Here is a 26,086-nt window from a genome sequence, read left to right as displayed (position 1 = left end):
GGTAAAAAATATAGCGATACGCGTGCGCGCGCAGGCTGTTGTTGACTTACGTAGTACGTACCTCCTCCGTCCTCCACGTTTGTGTATGTGTGTATGTGTGTGTGTGTGTGTGTGCTACCGCCTAGCCTGCAGTCTACACCAACGAATAGGTACAGCTATACTCACATGGTCTGCACTCTGCACCGAGCGGCAGCCGCATAGAGGAATCCATACTAATATTATAAATGCGAAAGTATCTCTGTCTGTCTGTCTGTCTGTCTGTCTGTCTGTCTGTCTGTCTGTCTTGCTTTCACGCCAAAACTACTGAACCGATTGCAATGAAACTTTGTATACAGTTATTCTAGAGTCTGAGAAAGGACATAGGCTACATTTTGATGTGGGAAAAGATCTTATTTCCATGAAAATTTCGATGAAAATGAATTCGCATTGCACGTGGCCAGCGCTCATCCCGGGGGTCCTGGGTTCGAGTCCCGCAGGCGGAACAAAAAGTTTCCAATTTTCCTGGGTCTTGGATGTGTATTAAAATAAAATTTCAAAAATCTTAAACATATTTTATGTATAATATTATAAAAAATCCAGAAATATATCGATGGAATGAACATTTTAGTTCTAATACGATTCAACAGATGGCGTTTTATTTTTTACTTTATTGTAACATAGAACTAATCATACTTATTAGTTAGTATGTTTTTGTTTATAGTTTTTAATACGTTAGAATATTATCTATACTAATATTATAAATGCGAAAGTATCTCTGTCTGTCTGTCTGTCTGTCTGTCTGTCTCGCTTTCACGCCAAAACTACTGAACCGATAGTAATGAAATTTTGTACACAGATAGTCTAAAGCCTGAGAAAGGACATAGGCTACTTTTTAACTGGAAAAAGGGGTTGTAAGGGGGTGAAAATGCGTAAATTTGGTCAAATTAACTTAGTTCCAAAAACTTAAAACAGATGGCGCCAAGAGTCCCCTAGATCGCGCTATTGCTTGCTCATACGTATCTATATCATCATCTATAAGAGGTGGTACCATATTGAGCTAGATTTTTCGATTCTTTCGATTGTTATACACGTTATTAACTAATAACTCACCTACCGACTTAGACATCAAATTCAAAAACAACAGCGCCAAAACTACTGAACCGATTGTAATGAAATTTTGTACACAGATAGTCTAAAGCTTGAGAAAGGACATAGGCTACTTTTTAACTGGAAAAAGGGGTTGTAAGGGGGTGAAAATGCGTAAATTTGGTTAAATTAACTTAGTTCCAAAAAACTCAAAACAGATGGCGCCAAGAGTCCCCTAGATCGCGCTATTGCTTGCTCATGCGTATTTCTATAAGAGGTGGTACCATGTTGAGGTAGATTTTACGATTCTTTCGATTGTTATACACGTTAATATTAACTAACTAGCTGTTGCCCGCGACTTCGTCCGCGTGGTCTTTAGTTTATAGCGCGCGGTGTCAACAAAATTTGTGTCAAATTTAAAAACTTTTTAAAACCCTGGTAAGTGGTACCCCTCTTAGGGCCGCGTTACACCGGAATGGCAGCGCTGAAAGTGCTCGCCTCGCCGCTGCCATTCCGGTGTAGCGCGGCCCTTAATTAATCAAAATACCCAAAAACAGCTGTGCAGTGTGCACATAATCTATACTAATATTATAAATGCGAAAGTATCTTTGTCTGTCTGTCTGTCTGTCAGTCTCGCTTTCACGCCAAACGCCAAAAGTATCTCTGTCTGTCTGTCTGTCTGTCAGTCTCGCTTTCACGCCAAACGCCAAAACTACCGAACCGATGGTAATGAAATTTTGTATACAGATAGTCTAAAGCCTGAGAAAGGACATAGGCTACTTTTTTTACTGGAAAAAAGGGTTGTAAGGGGGTGAAAATGCGTAAATTTGTTCAAATTAAGTTAGTTCCAACAATTCATAATAGATGGCGCCGTGCGTCTTCTACATCGCGCTGACGCTTGCTCAAAAGTCTTCCTATAAGACGTGGTATCATCTTACATTTAAGTTTCGATTTTTTTCGATTGTTATATCTATTCTACGGTATTAAATAACTCAGTACTTTATCTGTGCAGTGACGTAACCTTAAATCTATCAATGATAAATAGTTTATGGGTAAAGTTGTGTAATCGGAGGGCTAAATAAGCTTTAAAATTTGGCATAAAATACGAGTATAAAGTTTAATATAAAAAAATGAAATACTTATTGTGTGCACACTGCACAGCTGTATTGATTTAAGGGGTACCAGAGTTTTTTTATAAAAGCTTTTGACACCAATTTTGTTGACATCGCGCGCTATAAAGTACTATAAACTGAAGTCCACGCGGACGAAGTCGCGGGCAACAGCTAGTATTAAATAATTTTATCAGTTTTTTCCACATTTTCCTCTATTTCCTCACTACTATTAGTCTTAGCCTGATAAAATAATATAGCCTATAGCCTTCCTCAATAAATGGGCTATCTAAAACTGAAGGAATTTAATAAAAAATATTATGGCTGCGAAACCTGGGCATTGACAAAAAACCAAAGGGGAAAACTTGCAAAATGTCAGCGAGCCATGGAAAGGAGCATGCTCGGATTAAAATTAAAAGATAAATTCAGGAATGCGGATATCAGACAGAAAACTAAACTAACAGACATACTTGCACATATCGACAGACTAAAATGGAAAGGACAGGGCATATGCTCCGTTGCAAACTTGATAAATGGAGCAAGCAACAGTCTGGTATCCAAGAGATGGTTCAAGGAGCCGCTAGCCGTGGTCGCAAAGTGAGAAGATGGGAGGACGATTTCGGGCCCCCTGTGGCCAAGAATTGCAATTGATAGAAAACAGTGGAAAGTGTTGGAGGAGGCCTATGCCATAAGGCACACCGAACGTAGAGACATTTTATAATGGGAACAATTATAATGACCACCAAAAAATGCACTGATACCCTAAACTTGTTTACCAAAAAAAGATAATTAACACCAAAAAAATAAAGTCTAAAATTGCAATACTAGCATATACCAGCTATTTTAGTCATGACAACACTTCAAATTGTAATCGAACACCAAATATAGTAAATGATCACCAAATAAAGTAAATGACCACCAAATATAGTAAATGATCACCAAATATAGTAAATGATCACTAAATATAGTAAATGATCACCAAATATAGTAAATGATCACCAAATCCTTGTGAGCAAATCAATGCAATATTTCTGTCTAAATAAATTACTACGATTGACAAAACATGTAAGCATATTATTAACAAAATAGTCGGACAAGTGTGAGTCGGACATGGAGGGTTCCGTACCATTATAGAACAAAATTAGACCTAAAGTTGTGTTTTTGTATGGGAGCCACTTTTAAATTATTTTTTTATTATTATTATTACCTAATTATTGAAGTTAGCATAATATAATCAAGGCGGAAATATCAACGTGCCTACCGGTTGCCATTATTGATATCGAGCAAAAAAGGTAAAAAAATAACGTTTGTTGTATGGGAGCCCCCCTTAAATAATATTTTTTTTAGCACTTGTTGTTATAGCGACAACAACACAATCTGTGAAATTTTTAGAAGTCTAGCTGGAGTGGTTCTTGAGATACAGCCTAGGCCCTAGAGAAAGACAGACGTACGGACAGACGGACAGACATCGAAGTCTCAGTAATGGAGTCCCGTTTTTAGGGTTCCGTATCCAAAGGGTACAAACGGGACTCTTTTACTAAGACTTCGATGTCTGTCTGTCCGTCTATCGTCTTCTTCTCTTTAATAGGATATTTGCTAAATAAAAATATATTTGGTTATAATTTTACATTAAAATGCTAACGTATAATGTTGGTGATCGTTTACTACTTTTGGTTTAAGTAACAATGATTTATTTGGAGTCATTTTGCATAAATAGGATAGCGAAATAATAAATATTTGGTGATCATTTTACATTAAAATGCTAGTATAATGTTGGTGATGATTTACTAATTTTGGTGATCATTTTACTTTAAAATGCTAGTATAATGATGGTGATCATTTACTAATTTTGGTGATCATTTACTTATTTTGGTGATCATTTACTATTTTTGGTTTTAAGATGTTAAATCTTTGGTTATTATTTTACATTAAAATGGTGGTCTGTATTTTGGTGATCGTTTACTATTTTCGTCTGTGAAATGTTACTATTTCTGGTGATCAGTTAATTATAAGCCTTTTATAATCAGTGTTTAAACTAATGTGTACCCAGTAAGAAAAACTTTGAAGTTCGGAATAAAAGTCTTTATTATTAATAATAATATAAACACAACAATAGTAGTTTTCAATAGCTTATATTTTAAGAAACTTTAGAAAACAATTAAGTATAACCCTTCCATTCCAAACTTTATATTAAATACAGTTTAAAAAACACGTTGTAAATATTATAATTTATATATATATATATATATATATATATATATATATATATACACAATGTGTCCAGACACCGGTGTCCGACTCTTTAAAATGTAAAGAGTACTGATTCTCAAACCACGATAGTAATATTTATTATATCCTAAGATCCGACCGTAAAATCCTGCATGAATCGTTTTTTTCGATCAAATATATTTTAAAATAATCTTTAAAACGTATAGAATGGATTAATGTTGGGTTGCCTTGTTAAATGCTTTTCACTAGTCAAACAAATCACACAATCTATTGACCAAGGACTAGCTGTAGCTGCGGTTTTTCTTGATCTAAGTAAAGCATTTGACTTCGTTGATCATAAGAGATTATTAGATAAATTGGAAAAATACGGTATTCGGGGAAATGCACATAAATGGTTTAAATCATATCTTACAGGTAGGAAGCAGTGTGTAGAAATAAGTCACATTGAACAAAACAAAGAAATGTCGTATAGATCAGAATATGAAGATTCTGAATGCGGAGTACCACAGGGTAGCATGTTAGGACCAAATCTGTTTTTAATGTATATAAATGATCTGCCAGAAATAATAAAATATGACTGCAGTATGTTTGCTGACGATACCACTCTGTTGATAAAATGCCCAAGAAATATATTAAATGACGAATTGCAAAATGAAATAAAAAATGTTACAAATTGGCTTCAAACTAACAATCTTAAGGTAAATCTAGAAAAAACAAAAATTATTAAGTTTTATAAAGAAACTATAGACGAAAATAAAAGTTTAGAAAAGAAAATAATGCCAATTAAATGTGTATCATCAGCTACGTTTTTAGGGATACATATAGATAAAAACCTGAATTGGAAAATACATATAGATAATACCTGCAATAAACTTAATAGATTCATATTTGCGCTTAAAAGAATAAAAAATATTGTATCTAAGGAAGCCACCTTGGTAACTTACCATGGTTATGTCTCCTCATCTCTAAGGTACGGTCTGATACTATGGGGCAATTCAGTGGATGTGAACAGGGTATTTATAGTACAAAAAAAAATGTATACGAGCTATGGCAGGAGTAGACAATTTCACTCATTGCAAACCGCTATTTCAAAATTTTAAAATTCTGCCACTAGCTTGTTTGTATATACAAGAATCTTGTCTTTTTGTAAAGAAGCATAGTTTTTTATTTGAAAATAAAGGCAATAAAGAAACCAGAAACAAAAGAAATAAAAACAAAATAAATATACCAACACAAAAATCAGCATTAAATAGCAAAAACGCTTACTGTATGACGGTTAAAATATACAATAACCTGCCAGACAATATAAAAAATGACAATAATACTTATGCTAAGTTTAAGAAGGCGCTATTTGAATGGCTATTAGAAAAATGCTATTATTCAGTACAAGAATACTTTGACGATATAGCAGTAACAAATAAATTTAAATTTACTTTTAATATATAGAATAGGCATGTGACAATATAAGACAATAATTTATTCGATCCAGATTACATTTTAAGAAATTATGACATTTATATTATTTATTTTTTATTTAACTTGTAGTATGACATTATTTAGAATTAATTTATCGGTGTAGTATGAAATGATTCCGACATGTATGTGATTCTTGTGGACCTGATTAATTTAATAATTATTATACATATGTATTAGCTAATTCTTTTTGACATATAATGTAATTAGGTTTTTAATGAAGACAATGATAATGAAATGAGTTCAATCTAGTAATATGTTATAAAATGATAAAATATGTTAATGATTTAAACTTTTCAAATAGTTAAATAGCGACGGTTGCATGCTCATTAGAATAATATAAGATTTAAATCAAATGTTTAAAATAAGACAATATTTCCACGCCAGTGAGGCAGAAATTTTGATACTATAACTAATTATAAGAACCATTGTTACAAATTTCTTGGAAATAAATATACTATTCTATTCTATTCTAAAAGTAGCCGCAAGTACCTCTAATTGAGCAAAATGAAAGCCCGTAATACAAACTTGCGTGTATTCAATAGAAAAGTAACAGAATTAAGAAGGAATGACATTGAGGAATGACAGGACAATACACATATAAATAAAAACGCCTGTTAAATAAAAATAGCAATCTTGCGAGTTCTCGACGTCCTCAAATAATGCCAGGCATAATAATTGTAGGCCTGAACATTAGTCATATACAAAAGTGATGGCAACCCCAGTTTGCGGCTATCGTGCAACTGGCAACCATGTACAAAATGCATAAAACTTTAATTTGGTATCAAAATTATTTAAAAAATCGATGCTTCAATTTTGATGATTTTTTTTATAACATGAAAAGATTATTTTTATAACTTAGGTATTGAATAAATTAATATTATGGCATCATAGTGATGTTTTTACTTTTTTTATTCTAATAAGTTTATTAGGAACTTTACACTGACACCAGATTCTTCATATCTGTCAAAAAATATTTAAGACACATAGCTAATTTGTTGGCATTTAATATACATCTTTTTTTACGTCCGTGATCTATACATATAAATAAAATTGGAGTGTCTGTTTAGAGGATTCCACACCGCCGTTTTTCCATACAAACGCTGTCCCCTGTTTCCTCCCTGGATAATGCCGGTAGAGTTATGATTTTTTTCCTGAATATCTATTATTAGCATGTCCCTATGTTTTCTTTTTTTTCATAATTTAATTATTAAAAAAGATAAGAACGTCCAAAAACCCAAAAAAATGGCCAGATTTTCCTCTGTGTTCAAACACCCAGAAAACAAAACTGGCTAGAATATATAAAAAAAATAAAACATAGGAACACAGCTCAAGCCTTGCTTTAATTCTTAATGAAAAATTACTCAAATTGGTTAAGTTTTGGAGAAGGAATCAGCGGACAACGAATCGGAGATTTCTGTTCTTTTATTAGAACTTTTGTCGTGTTGTCTCTATCGCGCTCTGCGGTGGGAGACTTGAGATTGGTGAGACAGCAATACATTTTCAAATACCTATTTTCAATTTCTCTCGAATCTCTCTTCTTCTTCAATTCTTCCATAGTGGTTAAGTTTCCGTAACTTAGATTGCTTTTCAAACGACGCCAAGCATCAGCCACCAAATGCTTCTTTTATGATATAATATTATGTATTTTGGGTCCCATATTATGATGGGCTCATTTTCATAATTATGAAGAAATTCCAATACCATTAATTCATCGCTGCACTCCATTTTTACGAATTATTGTCAACCGTGAACGGCGCCGTTGCACGTTACATAAGGCACGTCTTGACGTACCTATCGAAAACAAACACGAAAGTGAACAACGCATATAATATACGACCACGCAGGGCGAATTGTTAGCGCACTAAAACCCTTTGATATACGGTATACTGCCACCCGCGCGATAACGAAGACGCAGCCCGAATATTCGCGACGATAGCCGATAACAGCTGGTCACACCTGCGTGTATCGTCTCATTAGTCATTGCACGAAGCTTCGTGACGATAGACGCATATGCGGCCGGGGAATTAGCGTCATAACATATTTTTCGAGATATTTAAACAACTAAACGCGCACACTTGACACACAAGACGCTGCGCACACTTGACCTACCATACAACTGCCTTTTTAAATAAGTGCCTTAATACAGCTCATAGCCACATTAAGAAAAAATAGAGACGTCATGTTGACAATTGACACTTGGCAGTTGGCTGTTGACACTTGGCACTTGGCTTTGACATTGTCAAAACAACAACAATGATGTATTTTGTTGGCACGTAAAAGCGTTTTTAAAAACATGTAAATAAAATATTTAGGTAAAAGCAACATAATATTATGTTATATAAATCGGTTAACAGAATTAAAAATCAAACGAAGTTCCACATACCATTAATTGTGCCGTCTGATACACACAAAAATGATTGCATCGGCAATACACTTGGACGACATGTTACCGATTGCGTCGAGTAAAACGAGCTACAAGAGAGTGGACATGGAATCTATATTACCGTATATAATATTGCCGCTGATGCTGCTGACTGCGACCGTGTCCCGGTCCCTGACCGTAGCCGTGATGATATTCATCGGCATGGGTGCGCTGTACGTGCAGTCGCGTCCTACCCAGAAAAACAGGTAATTGCTCATCTATTCTTGTTTCGTTTTCAGTTTAATTTTAAACTTTAAAGTACGAGTGCGTAATATTAGTTGCACTATAACATGGGTCGGCAGACTTACCAATCAGATGAGCCAATATCAAGTTTGTAGATTTTCCCATACCTTCAAAGAGCCGCCACATGAATTTTGTAAGTCTAATAATAATAATTAGAGTCTAATTTGCTTTACACTACAAAGATACATTTACAGTTTTAAAAAATGTGGGAAATTAAGAAAAAAAAAGTAATTACTAAAAGACATTTTTTTATTAAAATAACTCATTAAGTATAATAAATTTTAGTTTTAGTTGGAACGGTGTCCTTCGAAAGCTTGCCTATTTCTGGAGTAGCAAGTAATTACTCGTTTTTATTAATTTAAGGCACGACTGTAAATTGTCGTTGGTTTAGTGAGTGTAAGAATAAGAGACATATTAATCCTATGCAAGAGCCGCATGCGGCTCGCGAGCCGTGGTCAGCCGACCCCTGCACTATAATAATGTAATTAACAGTCGTTATATAAAATCGCATTTTGAAATAAATTGTTAAAGGTCGCCATTTTTCTTCTCGTGGACAATATCATCTGGAGTGTACATGTTCTTGGTGTTTGAGCTGGGCGTCCTCAGCCTGCTCGAGGTGACGCAGCTCGAGAACTTAATATTCCTCATACTGCTGGCGAGTATGTGCTACTTTTTCTACAAGATGAAGGCTGTTGCTGATTTCGAACTCGCCACTGGGACCTCCAAAGGAAAAGAATACAGGTAGATTTAAAATAATTATTATCCCTAGAATCATATTGAGCTTAACCCTGTTCTTAAATCTAATTTAAAATTGTTTTCTTCACAGTCCAGTGCTAACATCAGATTCCTACTACTGCCAAGTTTGTCAAATTGAAGTCAACGAGAGATTCTTTCACTCTATCTGGTATGTATATGTCAGCTGTAGTTTCAGGAGTAAGCTTAGAACCCTTCCATTGAGAGGTGTTATATTACAGGTGGGACTGCTGCATTCTGCGGCCCAACTACATGTACTACCTGGGTGGCCAGCTGCTGGCCTTCTTCACACTTCTGCACGGCACCAACTTGGGGCTCACCACAGTCTGCCAGCCGTATATATTGTATGGAACACTGCTGATGCCCGATGATTGCAATGATGTTTATTTTGAATTTGAGTTAGTATATTATTATATTTTTATGCAAGTTTATTTTATGTCAACATGAGTTAATAAAATACTTTTAGAGAATGCATGATGATAATGAAGCGTGTGTTTAATAAAGAATAATGATTATATTGTTTAAAATAATATTTTCAGTCTGGCGATTTGCTTTGTGTCCTGCATATATGGATTGGGCTACGCATTGGTGATTGCCCTACTTCTTATTCAGCAGTTGCTAGTTTATGTTCCTAAGTACAGTGGTAAGGAAAATCAATTTATTCACTCGTTGCTAAAATTAAAAATCCATGTTAAACTTACAGTCAACAGTTTAAACATTGTTTTCTTTATATTCCATTCTAAATAAACTTTTTACATTGCAGAACCACAATGGAGAAGACTGATAAACATTCTAAATATATGAAGTCAATAGGAGCAGATACAGAAAAGGTCCAGCGGATAAATAGTCCAATTAAGTTTTAAGTATTTATTACTAGATTTTAGGTGTAACTTAATCTCTACTCATCTGGTGGAGTGTAGTCCGGCACCACGAGCAAAACTTTCTGTCGCCATTTCGATTTTCTCGCTTCTTGCTCTCTTCTCAAGGCGTTCAGAGCGGGAAGTGCCCTCCAACTTGTGAAAGTTTTGAACAGGAGGTTACTGAAATAAACATAATAGTATGACATAATTATTCATATATCAATATTTACCGACCGAATCATATAAAACTCTCTATTCACTCGGCCACATTGAAGCTTTTTAGGGCCAACGAGCGCTTTACTAGACCGGTAGTCATTCATTGCGGTAACGAGGAGTGACTAGTTTAATGAGATTTTAGTTAAAAAAAAACTTTATTTCAGCAAAAACATACAAAATTCCTAAAAAAATATTACAGTGTCATTTTTTGCTGTTTAAATTACCAAAAGATTAACTGTAGCTCTCACACGAAGATAACCTGTGTCGTGAGAACTGATGTGATTAACGGCGGTTCCCAATATTTGATCTATCTCTGGTTTGGCCCTACTAGAGATAGGAATAACTCACATTAGACATTAGATACATATATTTTATGTCAATTGTGAGCTATTCCTATCTCTAGTAGGGCAAAACCAGAGATAGATCAAATATTGGGAACGGCCGTTAATCAGTAAGCTTAAACTCGGTACCACCACCATTATAAAACAATATATAAATAATATAAGTAAGTATAAAACTATGTAAATAAAGAAATAAAATAAAAAATATGAGTAGGTAATAAAGGTTGGTACTTGGTATATAAAATGTTGTTTTAATAAATTAATGTTTTAAGATAAAATGAGAAAGATTTAAATATTGTGTCTGTGAACTATATTAAAATAATTTTTAGATGGGTGTTAAAAGTTTAAAAAAATTTCAGTTTCATCGTAATCCAGGGATTTTAAGTACATTGAAATCAAACATTTAGCCTTCATAGATGTACAATTTTTAATGTTGCATTTCAAACATATTTTGTTATACATGCCTGTTATAAATGCCTATAAAAGGGTTAAAACGTTTTGCAAAAGTTCTTTTTACGGTCACATTCGGAATTCGATAGATACGTCTAATAAGGAGGATATTATGTATACTAGAACGCAAAGAAACCTTATGAGTCAAGATAGTGTTATTGAGTATAAAAAGTTGACGGACAGTTAAAACACCACACTCCTTGTATAGATCGGCAGTGGGAAACCGAAAAGGTTTGTTTAGAACTGCTCGTTGAGCGCGCTCTAGACAAATCATGGTTGTTTTCCCCGCCCCTCCCCATGTGCATATACAATAAGTAATAAGCGACTGACACAGTGAGTAGTATAGAGTTTTAAGATGAAGTGGTAGGGCCAGAAGCGTATAATATCGCGATCTAGGGTATCTTTGAACCTGTTTTTAGATATCAACCGCTAAAATTCATACAATGTTATTCATACCGGCGTAAGGGTGAAGATATGCCTAATAACGTTATATTCTTCGAAACACGATTATAGTAATTTGCCTCGATAGAAAAAAATCGTGAAAATCATCATAAATTGCCATTTTATTGCAATTTTTCGATTTTACGGCGAATTTAGATACAATTCTAGTAAAAAAATTATGTTTTCATAAACCTTTTATCAAATCCCATAAGGTAGTATTTATGGTTTTCACTAAAATGATAGTTAGTCATTCAAATTAAAATAATACCTATAACGCTCGCACTGTATGAGCGCGGCGGGGATGCGGGGTGGCGATTCAGTCGGCCGCGGAGCCTCGTCGCAAGCAGACACGTACTACTCGTCGACCCGCTCTTTACGAGACTTTGATGTGAAAATGGGAAATAAAAACTGCAGAGGAAAAAAAATATCCCTTTTGCGGAAAAGAAGAATAACTCAAAATAACAGAGCACTTATCAGTATTATCTTTTTTTAGTTAGTTTTTTTCCTCATTAGATACGAATGAGAAGAAATAAGGGTCACCGTACACTTGACTGAGTATCGGTATTATCTTTTTTTTTTGACGTTATTTTTTTCCTCAGTAGGCATAAGAATAAGGGTCACCGCATATTTGACCGGGTACCGGTATGGGTATTGGGTATCTTGTTTTGACTATTCTTTTCCTCTGTAGGCATGAATTAGTAGAAATAAGAATAAGCATCACCGCACACTTGATCTGGTATCGGTATCGGTATTATCTTGTTTTAGACTATTTTTTTCCTCAGTAGGTATGAATGAGTAGAAATAAGGGTCACCGTACACGTGACTGGGTATCGGTACTTATAATATTTTTTTGACACAATTGTTTCCTTAGTAGGTATGAATGAGTAGAAATAAGGGTCACCGTACACTTGACTGAGTATCGGTATTATCTTTTTTTTGACGTTATTTTTTTCCTCAGTAGGCATAAGAATAAGGGTCACCGCATATTTGACCGGGTACCGGTATGGGTATTGGGTATCTTGTTTTGACTATTCTTTACCTCTGTAGGCATGAATTAGTAGAAATAAGAATAAGCATCACCGCACACTTGATCTGGTATCGGTATCGGTATTATCTTGTTTTAGACTATTTTTTTCCTCAGTAGGTATGAATGAGTAGAAATAAGGGTCACCGTACACGTGACTGGGTATCGGTACTTATAATATTTTTTTGACACAATTGTTTCCTTAGTAGGTATGAATGAGTATTTAGGGACTCCTAACAAATAGGATGGTAATGTGTATTTTGCTTTGTCTTTTGCTTTTGAAGACCGAAGAGATAGAATGAAGAAGAATGTTATTATGTTTCTTACAGATATCGAGCTATGGTTGTGCAACAAAATATTAAAAAAAAATGTTCAGATAATTCTGTTCAAGTTTTAGAAGGGTGAGACTTACACATAATTTATTATGTATTAATATAGGTGTCGACGGCGAATAAATTCAAATAAAAATAGTGTATAAATAAATAATAATAATTATATACAAAGAAAGAAAACATTGATTACAACGTTTATAATATTGATTACAACGTTTACAACACCAATGGAACTTACTCCCGAGTATGCTAACCTAATGCCATCCACGTCTTGCGAGCGGAACAGAGCAATTACAAAAATGAGTTCAGAGGACCATGTTCAAGTTCCATCCACGTCTAGCATACATTCAACAGGGTAAGAATAACTCATTTATCAAAACATAGAATGCATGAGTATAGGTGTCGATGGTGAGATAATATTATGTTTTATTACTATATTTTACACGGATATTTACTCGTTTATTTTAACATTTTACAATTTTCCGACGTTTCGGGTACTTTGCAGAACTACCGCGACCATGGGGTCTGCAAAGAACCCGAAACGTCGGAAAATTGTACACAACAAACTACAATAAATTCATGAATCTAGGCTTCAATGGCTAAAATAAATGATGGTATTATGTATTATATTATGATGCTAACTAAAATAAATGATGACTTTATGTACTTACATTGCAGAAATCAAACATTACCTGACCAAACAACACCAATGGAACTTCATCCTGATCCTGAGTACCTACTATCATCCATTTCAAATGCCTTACGTCCAGCAACTCCTCTGGAGTGAGTGTCAAAGCCTGTTTATATTATAAATATCGGTAGTTATTCCTTGAATCCTTTGCCTAACCCGACGGGATAAAGGTGGGAGTTTATTGTATGTGTTGTACGTTCAATTTAGTCTTACTAATAATTATTAAAATAGCTAGATATAAATGCTCAAGTCAATAATATTTTATTGTTGACTTATTTAAAATATATATGGTGAATTTACCTTTCAGGTCCACGGATAATTTTGACGATGATTTTGTCATACTTCCTGAGGAGGGACAAAAATTTGAGGAATGCAGTGGCAGGAGAATCGTGGACATCGGTTATTTTTTCAAGCAATTGAAAGAAATGGATCATGAATCATTATTTAAATGCAACAACAGTCATTTACTAGACTCGCGACAAATACGTGGAATGTTTATATTTTTATAAATAAATTGACTATTGTATACTCTGACATAATAACCTAATAAATATGACATAATATCTCATAACGTATGTCAAGTAGGCTTGTACTTGAATATCATTCATTCATTTATTTATGTTTGTTTGTTTGTAAAAAGAATCTGCCTGAAGTTAGCCAGGGATTAGTTTACTCACGTCCAATGCGCGGCCTATACATACTAGCATAGACTTTAAGTCGGGAATTAGGGATAGGTATGGGCTACGGCTACGGGTCTGGGCCCAGCACTAAAGAGCATCTGTGAGCGTACGGAAGCATTCGAGACAATTTGGAATCGGCAACTAATGAGGTAAGTATCGGTATTCTCTTGTACAATCAACCGATAAGTGTGTACATCAAACTTTATTCTCATTTTTACTCATTCATACCTACTGAGGTTAAAAAGTGTTTCAAACAAGATAATACCGATACCGATACCCGGTCAAGTGTACGGTGACCCTTATTTCTATTCATACAATACCAACTAAGGAATTTTTTTTTTCAAAAACAATATAATACCAATAACAAGTAAAAGTGTTTCAAACAGCTTGGACCCCTTGGAATTACGCCGAGATGTAGCTTCACTCTGCATCCTCTATCGGTTGTATCACGGGGAGTGCTCTGAGGAATTGTTCGGAATCATACCACCTGCAACTTTTCGCCATCGTCCCACGCGAAAAACATACCATCCTCATCACCTTGATGAGTGGCAGTCTTCCACAGTGCGTTTTTCGCATAACTTTCTGCCGCGCACTGTAAAACTCTGAAATGAACTGTCACCAGCAGTATTTCCTTACCTATACGACCTGCAAACCTTCAAGAAAAGAGCGTATTCCCTCTTAAAAGGCCGGCAACGCACCTGCAGCTCTTCTGATGTTGTGAGTGTCCATGGGCGACGATAGTTGCTTACCATCAGGTGACCCGTTTGCTCGTTTGCCCCCTTATTTAATTAAAAAAAAAAAAAAAAACTATACCCGGTCAAGTGTGCGACGACCCTTATTCTCATTTATGCCTACTAAGGAAAAATTTTGTCTAAAACAAGATAATAAGAGGGTAAAATATTGAACTCGCATGCCCGGTCGCCGCTGCCTCTACGCTACGCACCTACTACCAGGCGTGCGCATAGAAAGCGCGGGGCGGAAGATGGTTGCCCCGCGCATGCTCCCGCCACGCTTCATACCTCACCCCCTCAGAAACGCGATGCGCACCCTACCACTTCATCTTAAGCAGATTCATTTCAGCAGATTTATTCAACTGTCTCATGATGTATATCATTTTTCGTACACGGGCAGATACATGAGCAATGTGTTTGTGGAAGCTAAATTTTTGGTCAATTATTACTCCTAGATATTTTGTTTTTTTTTTAATCTTTTTATTTTTGTACTATGTCCGTTACAATTTTTAAAATTTATAGTTGTTAGAGATACAGGGTCCGTCACTGCTGTTTTATGAAAACAAACAAACTTAGACTTGTCTGTATTTAGTGTTAGCAAGTTATTCTCCAGCCATTCACTTATCATGGATAGGCCCTGTCGAGCAATCGACACCGCCTCTTTCCATTCACTGCCATGAAACACAATAGCAGTATCATCTGCGTAACAAAGAAGGACAGCGTTCTTAAGAGAAAGGTTATGGATATCATCCATATATAAAATGAATAGGGTTAGTCCTAGAATGCTGCCTTGTGGAACACCGAATTTTACATTCCTGACAGAGCTCGTATGTTCGCCTATCTTTACTTTTTGAGATCTGTTGTTTAGGTAGCTCTCAAACCAGGAAAGCGCGTGTCCATTGATACCTTTGTTTGCAGTTTTTTAAGCAGAATTGGGATTGATACGGTATCAAACGCTTTGGCTAGGTCGAGAAAGACCCCAAGACAGGCTCTATTTCCATCCAACTGTGAGACGCCTGTGGATGCCAGAAGCAAGCTGCCGTACTCCTTTGTCGTCTAAAACCAAATTGGTTATCTGATAAAATATTTTTTGACTCAAGAAATTTGATTAGGCGTATATTAACATGTTTTTCCAGGATTTACTGGATTATGTTCCCTTAAAGATTAAGACGTAAGAGCTACGTACCCGTCGTAGTAGGCGACGGCTCTGCGCCAGCGGGAGGCACGGTCGGCGCGGGAGGCCACGACCGCCGCCCGCAGCGCGCGGAACACCACGCGCGACACCACCAGGTCGCTATAGTCCTCCGCCACTTGACGCTTCAGCACGCTAGCGCGGTGCAGCTGCGGTTACACTATTTATTTATAATAATATATTCCGACAGAGGGATGTTTTTCGGCTTTTAAAGCCCCAAAAAATGTGTAGTAGGACCCTAGTGGTTTGTTAAATGGAACTAACCCGCTTTGCAAGGCTTTCTATAAAAATAATGACGACCTCTGTGGCTCAGCGGTGAGCGCGTTGGCGGCTCAAGCCGGGGGTCGCGGGTTCGAATCCCGCCGACGGAACAAAAAGTTTTCAAAGTTCCTGGGTCATAGATGTGTATTAAATATGTGTATCTTATAATAAAAAAATCTTAAATATGTGTATAGTATAAAAGTATTAAATATATTTCCGTTGTCTGGTACCTGTAACACAAGTCCATCAGATACTTACCACGGGGCCAGACTGACGTGGTGTGAAGCGTCCATAGATATTATTAATTAAATGCGTCATATAAATTTCATCGAGAAGTATAGACTTGAAAAGAAACTAAACGACTAGAATACTGAAAATTTCACATTACAATTTACAACGGGACGTCGTCGATCTCAGTGATCATTTTGTAAGACATTTTTTAATGGCTGTACTGGTCCACGGCGGTCGAGCAGGTCGTGGACTACATCAGGAGCAAAACCCACTTCATCTTGAGGGTCGAGCGTTTGGAGTCCCGCCACAAAGTCTATTTTAGCTCCTTTATGGTGAGGGTCCCGACGCATCATGTGCCGACCTTCGAGAAGGAGGAGTTTGGCCGATTGGAGTCGTCTACACGATGATTAGCTATGCAAAAATTAGCCTGGTACAAATTGTTCCATTTTTTTATTTAAATTTAAATATTTAAAGGTAGGTAATATTTAAATATTTAAAGGTAGGGTTAGGTTAGGGTTTGAGGGTAGGGAAGGGAATAGGGTAGGGGTTAGGGGATTGGGCCTCCGGTAAACTCACTCACTCGGCGAAACACAGCGCAAGCGCTGTTTCACGCCCGTTTTCTGTGAGAACGTGGTATTTATCCGGTCGAGCCGGCCCATTCGTGCCGAAGCTTGGCTCCCACGTATAAATGACCAAGAATTTTGTGTCACCATATCCCGGTCTATAACGTATGGCGCCGAATACATTAAGGCGATTTTTCATTCAGCCGCATTTAATCCGGCTAATCGACAAATCGCTGCATTACAAAACGGCCCTGTTTTTTAAAACAGCTAGCCGTAATGTAAAACGACGGATTATACCATCCGCCTGCGACATAAATACAAAAAACACATTTGACAACTTGACGCTCCGTCACTGACGTGTAGGTTTGTTCTAAGCTTTATAAGTTCTCGGCTTTTATTATCCGCGCGCTATCAGAATATCCCATTCTGATAGCGCGCGGATAATACTTAAAAGCCTTGCGATTCGACATTCGATTAAGGCGAGGATAAACCCCAATTTGTTATTCCGTGACTCCCGGTTTACCTAGTTCCAATATAATAACGAAATGTTAAAAAATATAAGATATAAAGCACAATATTCAAAATACCTTAAACCATAAACATTTTAATAAAACGTAATACTTTGGCTGTAATTAATTTACAAACTTACCTCCGAAAAAACTATTTCATCGAAATATAAGTATTAACTAGGATAATTGTACATTTTATTTGAATAAATTGTTAGTAAATCTATATTAAAAATTCTTTAACCGAATAATTTTGTTTCTTAATATTTATTTCCAAAGATATTTAAAAAAAACATGAAAAATAGAGAAGATCCGCCCGAGAACCTGTAGTTTTATGCTAAGCTAAAATGAATCTTATTGCGATGCGTATACGCTTGGTCTTTGGTTGTGTGCAAGGTTATCGTTTTTGATTGAGATTAATCCCCGCCTTAAAATTGGACGTTTGGCTTAGAAGTTACGGCGAAATTAAAATATTACGATAGTGGGCGTCACCAAGGTGAGGGTGCGCCCCGTGCGCGTGCGGGAGGAAGATAGTTTTGGGTAGGACTTACAAGTGGCATTACATTGGAGAATGTTACCTAATTTTGATTATTAGCAGTCCACATTCTCTGTCAAAAATAAAGAATATTAATAATAATAATAACGTTTATTTAACATAAGACATCACATTACACTACCATAAGACAAAACACATTACAATACATACTTAAAGAAAAATAAAAGAAAAATAATTACAAAAATAATAGCATAATAATATCATGACGAACGGTACAAGTAGTGCATTGTCATGTCTACGGCCAAAAAGGACACCACTCAGGCGTATCACCGTGACGTACACCACAGTGCCTGGTACTATGTGGTATTAGTGAAATAATTACTTGGATACGTTAATTAGTTTCCGATTTATCAGCAAAACAAGTTGTAACTATACGATGCGGGCGCCCGGTAACGATGTGACGTCATAGCACAATTCCGCCGCACAATTTGGCCTATTTTGCTCTATAAACTATATTCTCTATTTTAGACGTCGTCTATTTTAGACGTGGGAGAGCCATGCTTCGGCACGAATGGGCCGGCTCGACCGGAGAAATACCACGTTCTCACAGAAAACCGGCGTGAAACAGCGCTTGCGCTGTTTTTCGCCGAGTGAGTGAGTTTACCGGAAGCCCAATCCCCTACCCTGTTCCCTTCCCTACCCTCCCCTATTCCCTTCCCATACCATCCTTACCCTCCCCCCCTATTACCCTGTTCCCTCTTAAAAGGCCGGCAACGCACCTACAGCTCTTCTGATGCTGCGAGTGTCCATGGGCGACGGAAGTTGCTTTCCATCAGGTGACCCGTTTGCTTGTTTGCCCCCTTATTTCATAAAAAAAATAACGGTATGTGTATTCATGAGCGAGTCCGATTAGTAAAAAATACAAATAAATAATCGGCCAAGTGCGAGTCGGACTGGCGCACGAAGAGTTCCGTACCGCTACAGTGATTTTTGTATGGGAGCCCCCCTTAAATTTTTATTTTATTTTAATATTATTATTAAATATTAAAGTACACATAATATAATTAATGCCTTGGTGAAAATTCCAAGTGCCTACCTATTGCCGTTATTGATAAAGAGCAAAAAAAGCAAAAAAATAAAACAATATGTGATTTTAGTGTGGGAGGGCCTCCCATACAAAAATCACTGTGGTGGTACGGAACTCTTCGTGCGCGAGTTCGACTCGCACTTAGCCGATTATTTGTTTGTATTTTTTTACTAATCAGTAATCGGACTCGCTCATGAATACACATTCCATTATAGAGCAAAATAGGCCAAAAATTGTGATTTTTGTATGGGAGCCACCCTTAATTTTTTATTTTATTATAATATTATTATTAACTATTAAAGTACACATATAACTAAGGCCTTGCTGAAAATTTCAAGTGCCTATCTCTTGCCGTTATTGAGATAGAGCAAAAAATCACGTTTATTGTATGGGGCCCGCGCGGCGAAATTGTGCTATGACGTCACACCGTTACCGGGCGCCCGCATCGTATAGTTACAACTTGTTTTGCTTATAAATCGGAAACTAATTAACGTATCCAAGTAATTCTTTCACTAATATTCTTTATTTTTGACAGAGAATGTGGACTGCTAATAATCAAAATTAGGTAACATTCTCCATTGTAATTCTACTTGTAAGTCCTACCCAAAACTATCTTCCTCCCGCGCGCGCACGGGGCGCACCCTCACCTTGGTGACGCCCACTATCGTAATATGTTAATTTCGCCATAACTTCTAAGCCAAACGTCCAATTTTAATCGAATGTCGAATCGCAAGGCTTTTAAGTATTATCCGCGCGCTATCAGAATGGAATATTCTGATAGCGCGCGGATAATAAAAGCCGAGAACTTATAAAGCTTAGAACCTACACGTCAAAAATCAAAATCAAAATCCGTCGTTTTACATTACGGCTAGCTGTTTTAAAAAACAGGGCCGTTTTGTAATGCAGCGATTTGTCGATTAGCCGGATTAAATGCGGCTAAATGAAAATTCGGCGACATACGTTATAGACCGGGAGATGGTGACACAAAATTCTTGGTCATTTATACGTGGGAGCCATGCTTCGGCACAAATGGGCCGGCTCGACCGGATAAATACCACGTTCTCACAGAAACTCTCTAAACAGCGCTTGCGCTCCCCTATTCCCTTCCCATCCCTACCCTCACCTATTCCCGCTTAAAAGGCCGGCAACGCACCTGCAGCTCTTCTGATGTTGCGAGTGTCCATGGGCGACGGAAGTTGCTTTCCATCAGGTGACCCGTTTGCTCGTTTGCCCCTTTATTTCATTAAAAAAAAAATGTACCAGGCCGGCGGTTCTACAGGGGTCTAATTACGTAAAGGTAAAAAGGAAAATGATGGTCATAGCGCTCGCACTGGTGGCCCAAACGCGTGGGCGTTAATCGAACGCGTCGGATTAATAACGAGTGTCGAACGATTTGTTCCACAAAAATGCTTGTATTTTCAGATAGTCGAAAAAAAATAAGGAGGCGGTAGCGTAATGCCATACTTCTCATGTGTGGCTTACAGCCCGCCATACCGACGCGAATACATAAATTTAAATAAAAAAATTGAACAATTTGTACCAGGCTAATTTTTGCATAGCTAATAATCGTCGAGTAGCCATTCACGAAAATCATCTTGCCATACTTTTCCAACAGGTCCCAATGGCCGCCATACTACTGCAAAGGTGTGATTTTTTTTCTTCCATTAAATGATTTGTACCAGTATTGCATTTGAATTTTTGGAAAGTATTTGGAAGTATTTCATATACAGTGTGTAACAAAAATAAGTGATAATATTTTAGGGTGTGTACGTGTTCCTTGTAGAGAGTTTACTGTGAAAGTAGCAGCGCTGAAAGACGAAATTTTTTTTTTCACTTTTGTATGGGCAAGGGCCCGAGCGTCACGAGTTTCCCCATACAAAAGTGAAAAAAAATTTTGGTCTTTCAGCGCTGCTACTTTCACAGTGAACTCTCTACAAGGAACACGTACACACCCTAAAGTATTATCACTTATTTTTGTTACACCCTGTATAATACATTGTATTCGCGTCGGTATGGCGGGCTGTAAGCCACACCCGAGAAGTATGGCATTACGCTTATATCGCCTACTTATTTTTTTTCAACTATCTGAAAATACAAGCATTTTTGTGGAACAAATCATTCGATACTCGTTATTTATCCGACGCGTTCGATTAACGCCCACGCGTTTGGGCCGCCAGTGCGAGTGCTATGACCATCATTTTCCTTTTTGCCTTTACGTACTTAACTAGACCCCTGTAGAACCCTGGTACAAATGATCAAGAATTTTGTGTCACCATCTCCCGGTCTATGTGCTGTTTAGCCGAACGAAGTCATTATTTTACTTATAATAAAACTACTTTTTGATGGCACCCGGCAAAATTTCGCTTTTTCTTTTACCCACTTGATGACATTCGAAAAAGAACATCCTTTAGGAGTTTGCTTTTTGTTTGTTTGTTGAATCTCCTGAATGCTGATCATCATCAGCATTCAGCAGAAGAGTTATATTTTATTTTAAGTTATCGGCAGGTGTACCTCTTTAAAACGCGAGAAGGCTCTCGTCAATAGTCTCCTCCTGTACAATTCGTCCGCCTTGTGGTTGCGCTCGAAGCACATGTCCTGGGTGTGCCACATCCAGCGCAGGAAGTAGTTGCTGGTGGTCTGGCGCAGGTGGTGCGCGCGCGCCGCGTCCTCGCTGCGCCGTCTCATCTCCACGAGCAGGCGCAGCGGCCGGATGCCGTACGCGGCCATCAGGCTCCGCTCGTGGTGCAGCTCTGCCATCACCCGCAACGCTCTCGTTCTCTCCGCGTGCTCCTTCTTTCTGATATTTTCGATTTTTTCGCGTCTTCGCTTCTCTTGTAGCAGCTTTATTCGACGATTTTTTTCTCCCCTGTCCATCTCCGCCCTCTCCAGCTCCTCCTGTGAGCGGAATTATGTGACATCACTCGTGAGAAGGATCTCGGTCGCTCGGAAGCGCGGAAGTGAACCATACATACCTGGTGCTTGATCCTGGCGCGTTCCTCGTCCTGCTGGCGGCGTCGCTCGCGGGTCACGGCGTGCCTCTCCTCGCGCTCCCGAGCTCGCGCCTCCATTCTCTTCAAAAACTGGGGCACTTTCAAGCAATTTAGGACCATCGTTGGCTCTATGGATAGAATAATACATATTACCTATATGACGTATAATATTACCTTATTAGCTCGACGACTACTCGAAGCATTCTTACCTCGTCGAGGAACGTTACTTTTCTAAAGCGCAGTAAAGTACTTTTATAATCTACTAGCGACCCGCCCCGGCGTCGCACGGGTATAAAATATAGTATAGCCACTGAAAAAATGATTAGAATCGATAGCCTATGATCCTTCACGTAGTCTACTTATTATCTGTGCCAAATAACATAAAAATTGCTCCAGTAGTTCGCGAGTTAAGCCCTTTCAATTTTTCCCCCGTTTTTTTCCACATTCTCCTATTAGTCTTAGCGTGATAAAGTATAGCCTATAGCCTTTCTCAATAAATAGGCTATCTAACACTGAAATATTTTTTTAAATCGGACCAGTAGTTCCTGAGATTAGCGCGTTCAAGTTAGCTCTTTCAAATAATTTTCCCCGTTTCTTCCACATTTTCCTCTATTTCTTCGTTTCTATTAGTCTTAGCGTGATAAAATATAGCCTATAGCCTTCCTCGATAAATGGGCTATCTAACACTGAAAGAATCATCAAAATCCGTTGCGTAGTTTTAAAGATTAAAGGGAACAAAGGGACATGAGGGAAAAAAGCGACTTTGTTTTAAATAATATGTACGTTTATAGATATAGATTACCTTCGAATTCTTTGATCTTTAATTCTTTCGACATACACTGCAGCTTCGGTTTCAGTTTTCTATCCATTTCGAAGTATGTTTTGCGAATTTCTTCTTTCATACGGACGAGCGACTCGCTCGAGTCGTGTGCAATTTTCTTCAATTTCAGTTCTTCGATTACTTTATTTTGTTCTTCGAGTTTAGCTTTTTGCATAGCGATAATGTGCTTTTGAACTAAATACCTTAAATGTTAATGACTCAGTTAGATATTAAATCATCATTTTTTTTTTTTATGAAATAAAGGGGCAAACGAGCAAACGGGTCACCTGATGGAAAGCAACTTCCGTCGCCCATGGACACTCGCAGCATCAGAAGAGCTGCAGGTGCGTTGCCGGCCTTTTAAGGGGTAACAGGGGAGGGTAGGGAAGGGAATTACAGGGGAGGGTGAGGAAGGAAATAGGGGAGGGTAGGGAAGGGAAAAGGGTAGGGGATTGGGCCTCCGGTAAACTCACTCACTCGGTGAAACACAGCGCAAGCGCTGTTTCACGCCGGTTTTCTATGAGGACGTGGTATTTCTCCGGTCGAGCCGGCCCATTCGTGCCGAAGCATGGCTCTCCCACGTCATTTATTAGTTTATGCGTAAAAATAATATTAGACAGTTTACAGTGGTATCCCCCGAAAAAGAAGTTAGGTAACGAACTAGAATGCAAAATATAAAGCCCACCAAACGACTGCAAGTTGCTAATCGGCCCTTCACAAACCAGATGAACCGCGATTTTTCGGAGCAGGCTGATGATGATGAACTATAGCTAAGAACACTCTCGATTAACGGCCGTTCCCAATATTTGATCTATCTCTGGTTTTGCCCTACTAGAGATAGGAATAGCTCACATTAGACATTAGAGACATAATATATTTTATGTCAATTCAATGTCAAACCCATAGATAGATTGAATATTGCATAGACATAATATATTATTGGGAACGGCCGTAAGTCAGCTTTAACCCGGCATCAATGACGTGAAAATAATTACATGGACCATGACGTCGGGTCATTTTGACCCGAACTTTGTAGATACATTTTTAATGAAATTTATAATTTGTTTAAAAAGGGGACTTTAATTATGCATAAAATAAAATAAAAACCCTGTGTTATATAAAAACATTTTTGTTTCTTGGCTTTCTTCACGGCAGACGCAAAATGAACCTTGAAAACTTAACGTGTACGTTAATTTTGTATTTTCGCATCTTACCTATGAAGGAAAAAAATTACTGATGAATTTAAAGAGCGGTTGTTATAACTTACTAACATGAAAATAAAAAGAAATCAGTCTTCTACTTCCTCATCCAGAGTTATAGAACTATTACAGTTATCACAATATGTAATCATGCCCTAGCATATAAAAATTGGACATGCTGGGCATGTGTGAAGTGTTTTTTTTTTATATGAGCAGACTTCACATCTTTTGTAAGTTCCAGGATTTTTTTTCACTTTTACCTAGATACGTGGTCTACAAGTTCAATGCCCAAAGCAGCCTGAGACTCGTCTTCTTCAAAGTCTAACTCTTGTAACAAATTTTAAATCCTTTCTGGGCTATTTGTCAATGACATTCTCCTTTTAAAATTAAAAAATTAGGCAAAACATTATTTTAATACTAATAAAAGTGAGTTACGAAAATACTACACCGACGATGACGCCGGGTCATAAAATGACCCGTTTTAACTTGACGCGCAAGTATCTTGCTGCACACGAGGTATGGCTCTAGCCGTAATAGCTAGGCGGATGGAAGGGGTTTGTATCTCCAGCTATACGAAGATTGGAAAACATTCGATTGGCGCAAAGACAAAATATATACAATTAAACATGGCTCGGGTCAATATGACCCGGCGTCATTGTCGCCGGGTTAAACTAAAAAAACTAGATCAAAATCGGTCCACCCGTTTGGATGCTACGATGCCACAGACAGATAGACAGACAGACACGTCAAACTTATAACACCCCCCTTTTTGTCGGGGGTTAAAAAATGTTCTAGGGCTCCCTGACTACTACTTATTTACACATGACAAAATATTAGAATCTCACCTGTGTTGGTACGTCCGAAAATCTCGGACTGGCATAGTCCTGCAGTCCCGTGACTCGTCCTCGCCGATGTCTCTGCCAGACCTCGTACATTTTTTCTTCCGTAGTTTGTCTAAAAAATTGTCAACAGTATCTCGTCTCGTTTGTTTTAGGATGCCCTTGCTTCTCCTGTGGACGAAGGCTTTCCATCGCTGCACATACTTCGTGGCGAGATACTCGTGTCGCCTCATGGGCTGACACACGAATTTATTATGTAGAATATCCAATGATGTTTTAATGATAGAATTTTATAATAGAATATCATAAAGAATATCATTGTGTCAGAGAATAATTATAAGTAATAGTTTTATTTTGTAAGAGTTACTTACTGAAGACATGGAAGAAGTTATCAATTCTTTATTTTCATAAATATATATTTTATAACATTCAAATACTTTATGTTTCCTTAAAGTGTCTGCCATTAGTGCTTTTACCTTATTTTGTTGACTCCGCGCGCTATAAACTGAAGTCCACGCGGACGAAGTCGCGGGCAACAGCTAGTTTATTAATATTGTATTGTACCTGCATTGCAAAACTATTAAACATCGGTTAGAAACACTTTTACTTGAAAACTACGGTGTTTGTTAAAAGTCCAATAATAAAAAAGTAGTACTAAGTAGCCACCTGCAGGCTGCAGCAGGTTGCAAGTATCAAATGTTTACTGGTAACTATTGTTGCAATTGATCTAACACGTTTGTGTTCTTGAATATCATAACTCATAAGTAATGGTTTGATCATGGTATGCATACCACGGTGCACGACTCCAAAACAACGGCTCTGCGATTGTTTATCAGTTG

At 37.4% G+C, this 26,086-nt stretch overlaps 2 protein-coding genes and 1 long non-coding RNA gene across 3 annotated transcripts; 2 read left to right on the top strand and 1 right to left on the bottom strand.

Moving 5' to 3' along the window:
* The first annotated feature begins 672 nt into the window (after positions 1 to 672).
* LOC121739729 lies at positions 673 to 14,663 on the top strand. The gene is made up of 3 exons (XR_006037486.1): positions 673 to 682; positions 14,235 to 14,241; positions 14,578 to 14,663. It is a non-coding gene; the product is annotated as an uncharacterized LOC121739729 (long non-coding RNA).
* On the top strand, positions 8,127 to 10,365 carry LOC121739728 (palmitoyltransferase ZDHHC23-A). Its single transcript, XM_042132277.1, has 6 exons — positions 8,127 to 8,507; positions 9,076 to 9,285; positions 9,371 to 9,448; positions 9,519 to 9,695; positions 9,837 to 9,940; positions 10,061 to 10,365. The coding sequence occupies exons 1-6, from the start codon at positions 8,293 to 8,295 to the stop codon at positions 10,099 to 10,101; spliced, it is 825 nt and encodes a 274-aa protein (XP_041988211.1). The 5' UTR covers positions 8,127 to 8,292; the 3' UTR covers positions 10,102 to 10,365.
* On the bottom strand, positions 10,172 to 25,534 carry LOC121739725 (coiled-coil domain-containing protein 191). Its single transcript, XM_042132273.1, has 6 exons — positions 25,254 to 25,534; positions 23,192 to 23,412; positions 22,372 to 22,517; positions 21,911 to 22,294; positions 16,250 to 16,404; positions 10,172 to 10,337 (listed from the first exon to the last, which is right to left on the bottom strand). The coding sequence occupies exons 1-6, from the start codon at positions 25,478 to 25,480 to the stop codon at positions 10,196 to 10,198; spliced, it is 1,275 nt and encodes a 424-aa protein (XP_041988207.1). The 5' UTR covers positions 25,481 to 25,534; the 3' UTR covers positions 10,172 to 10,195.
* Positions 25,535 to 26,086: the final 552 nt, after the last annotated feature.

The sequence above is a fragment of the Aricia agestis genome, chromosome 2 (assembly GCF_905147365.1).
Source record: "Aricia agestis chromosome 2, ilAriAges1.1, whole genome shotgun sequence".
Taxonomy (NCBI): domain Eukaryota; kingdom Metazoa; phylum Arthropoda; class Insecta; order Lepidoptera; family Lycaenidae; genus Aricia; species Aricia agestis.
This window is presented reverse-complemented; position numbering and strand designations above follow the sequence as displayed.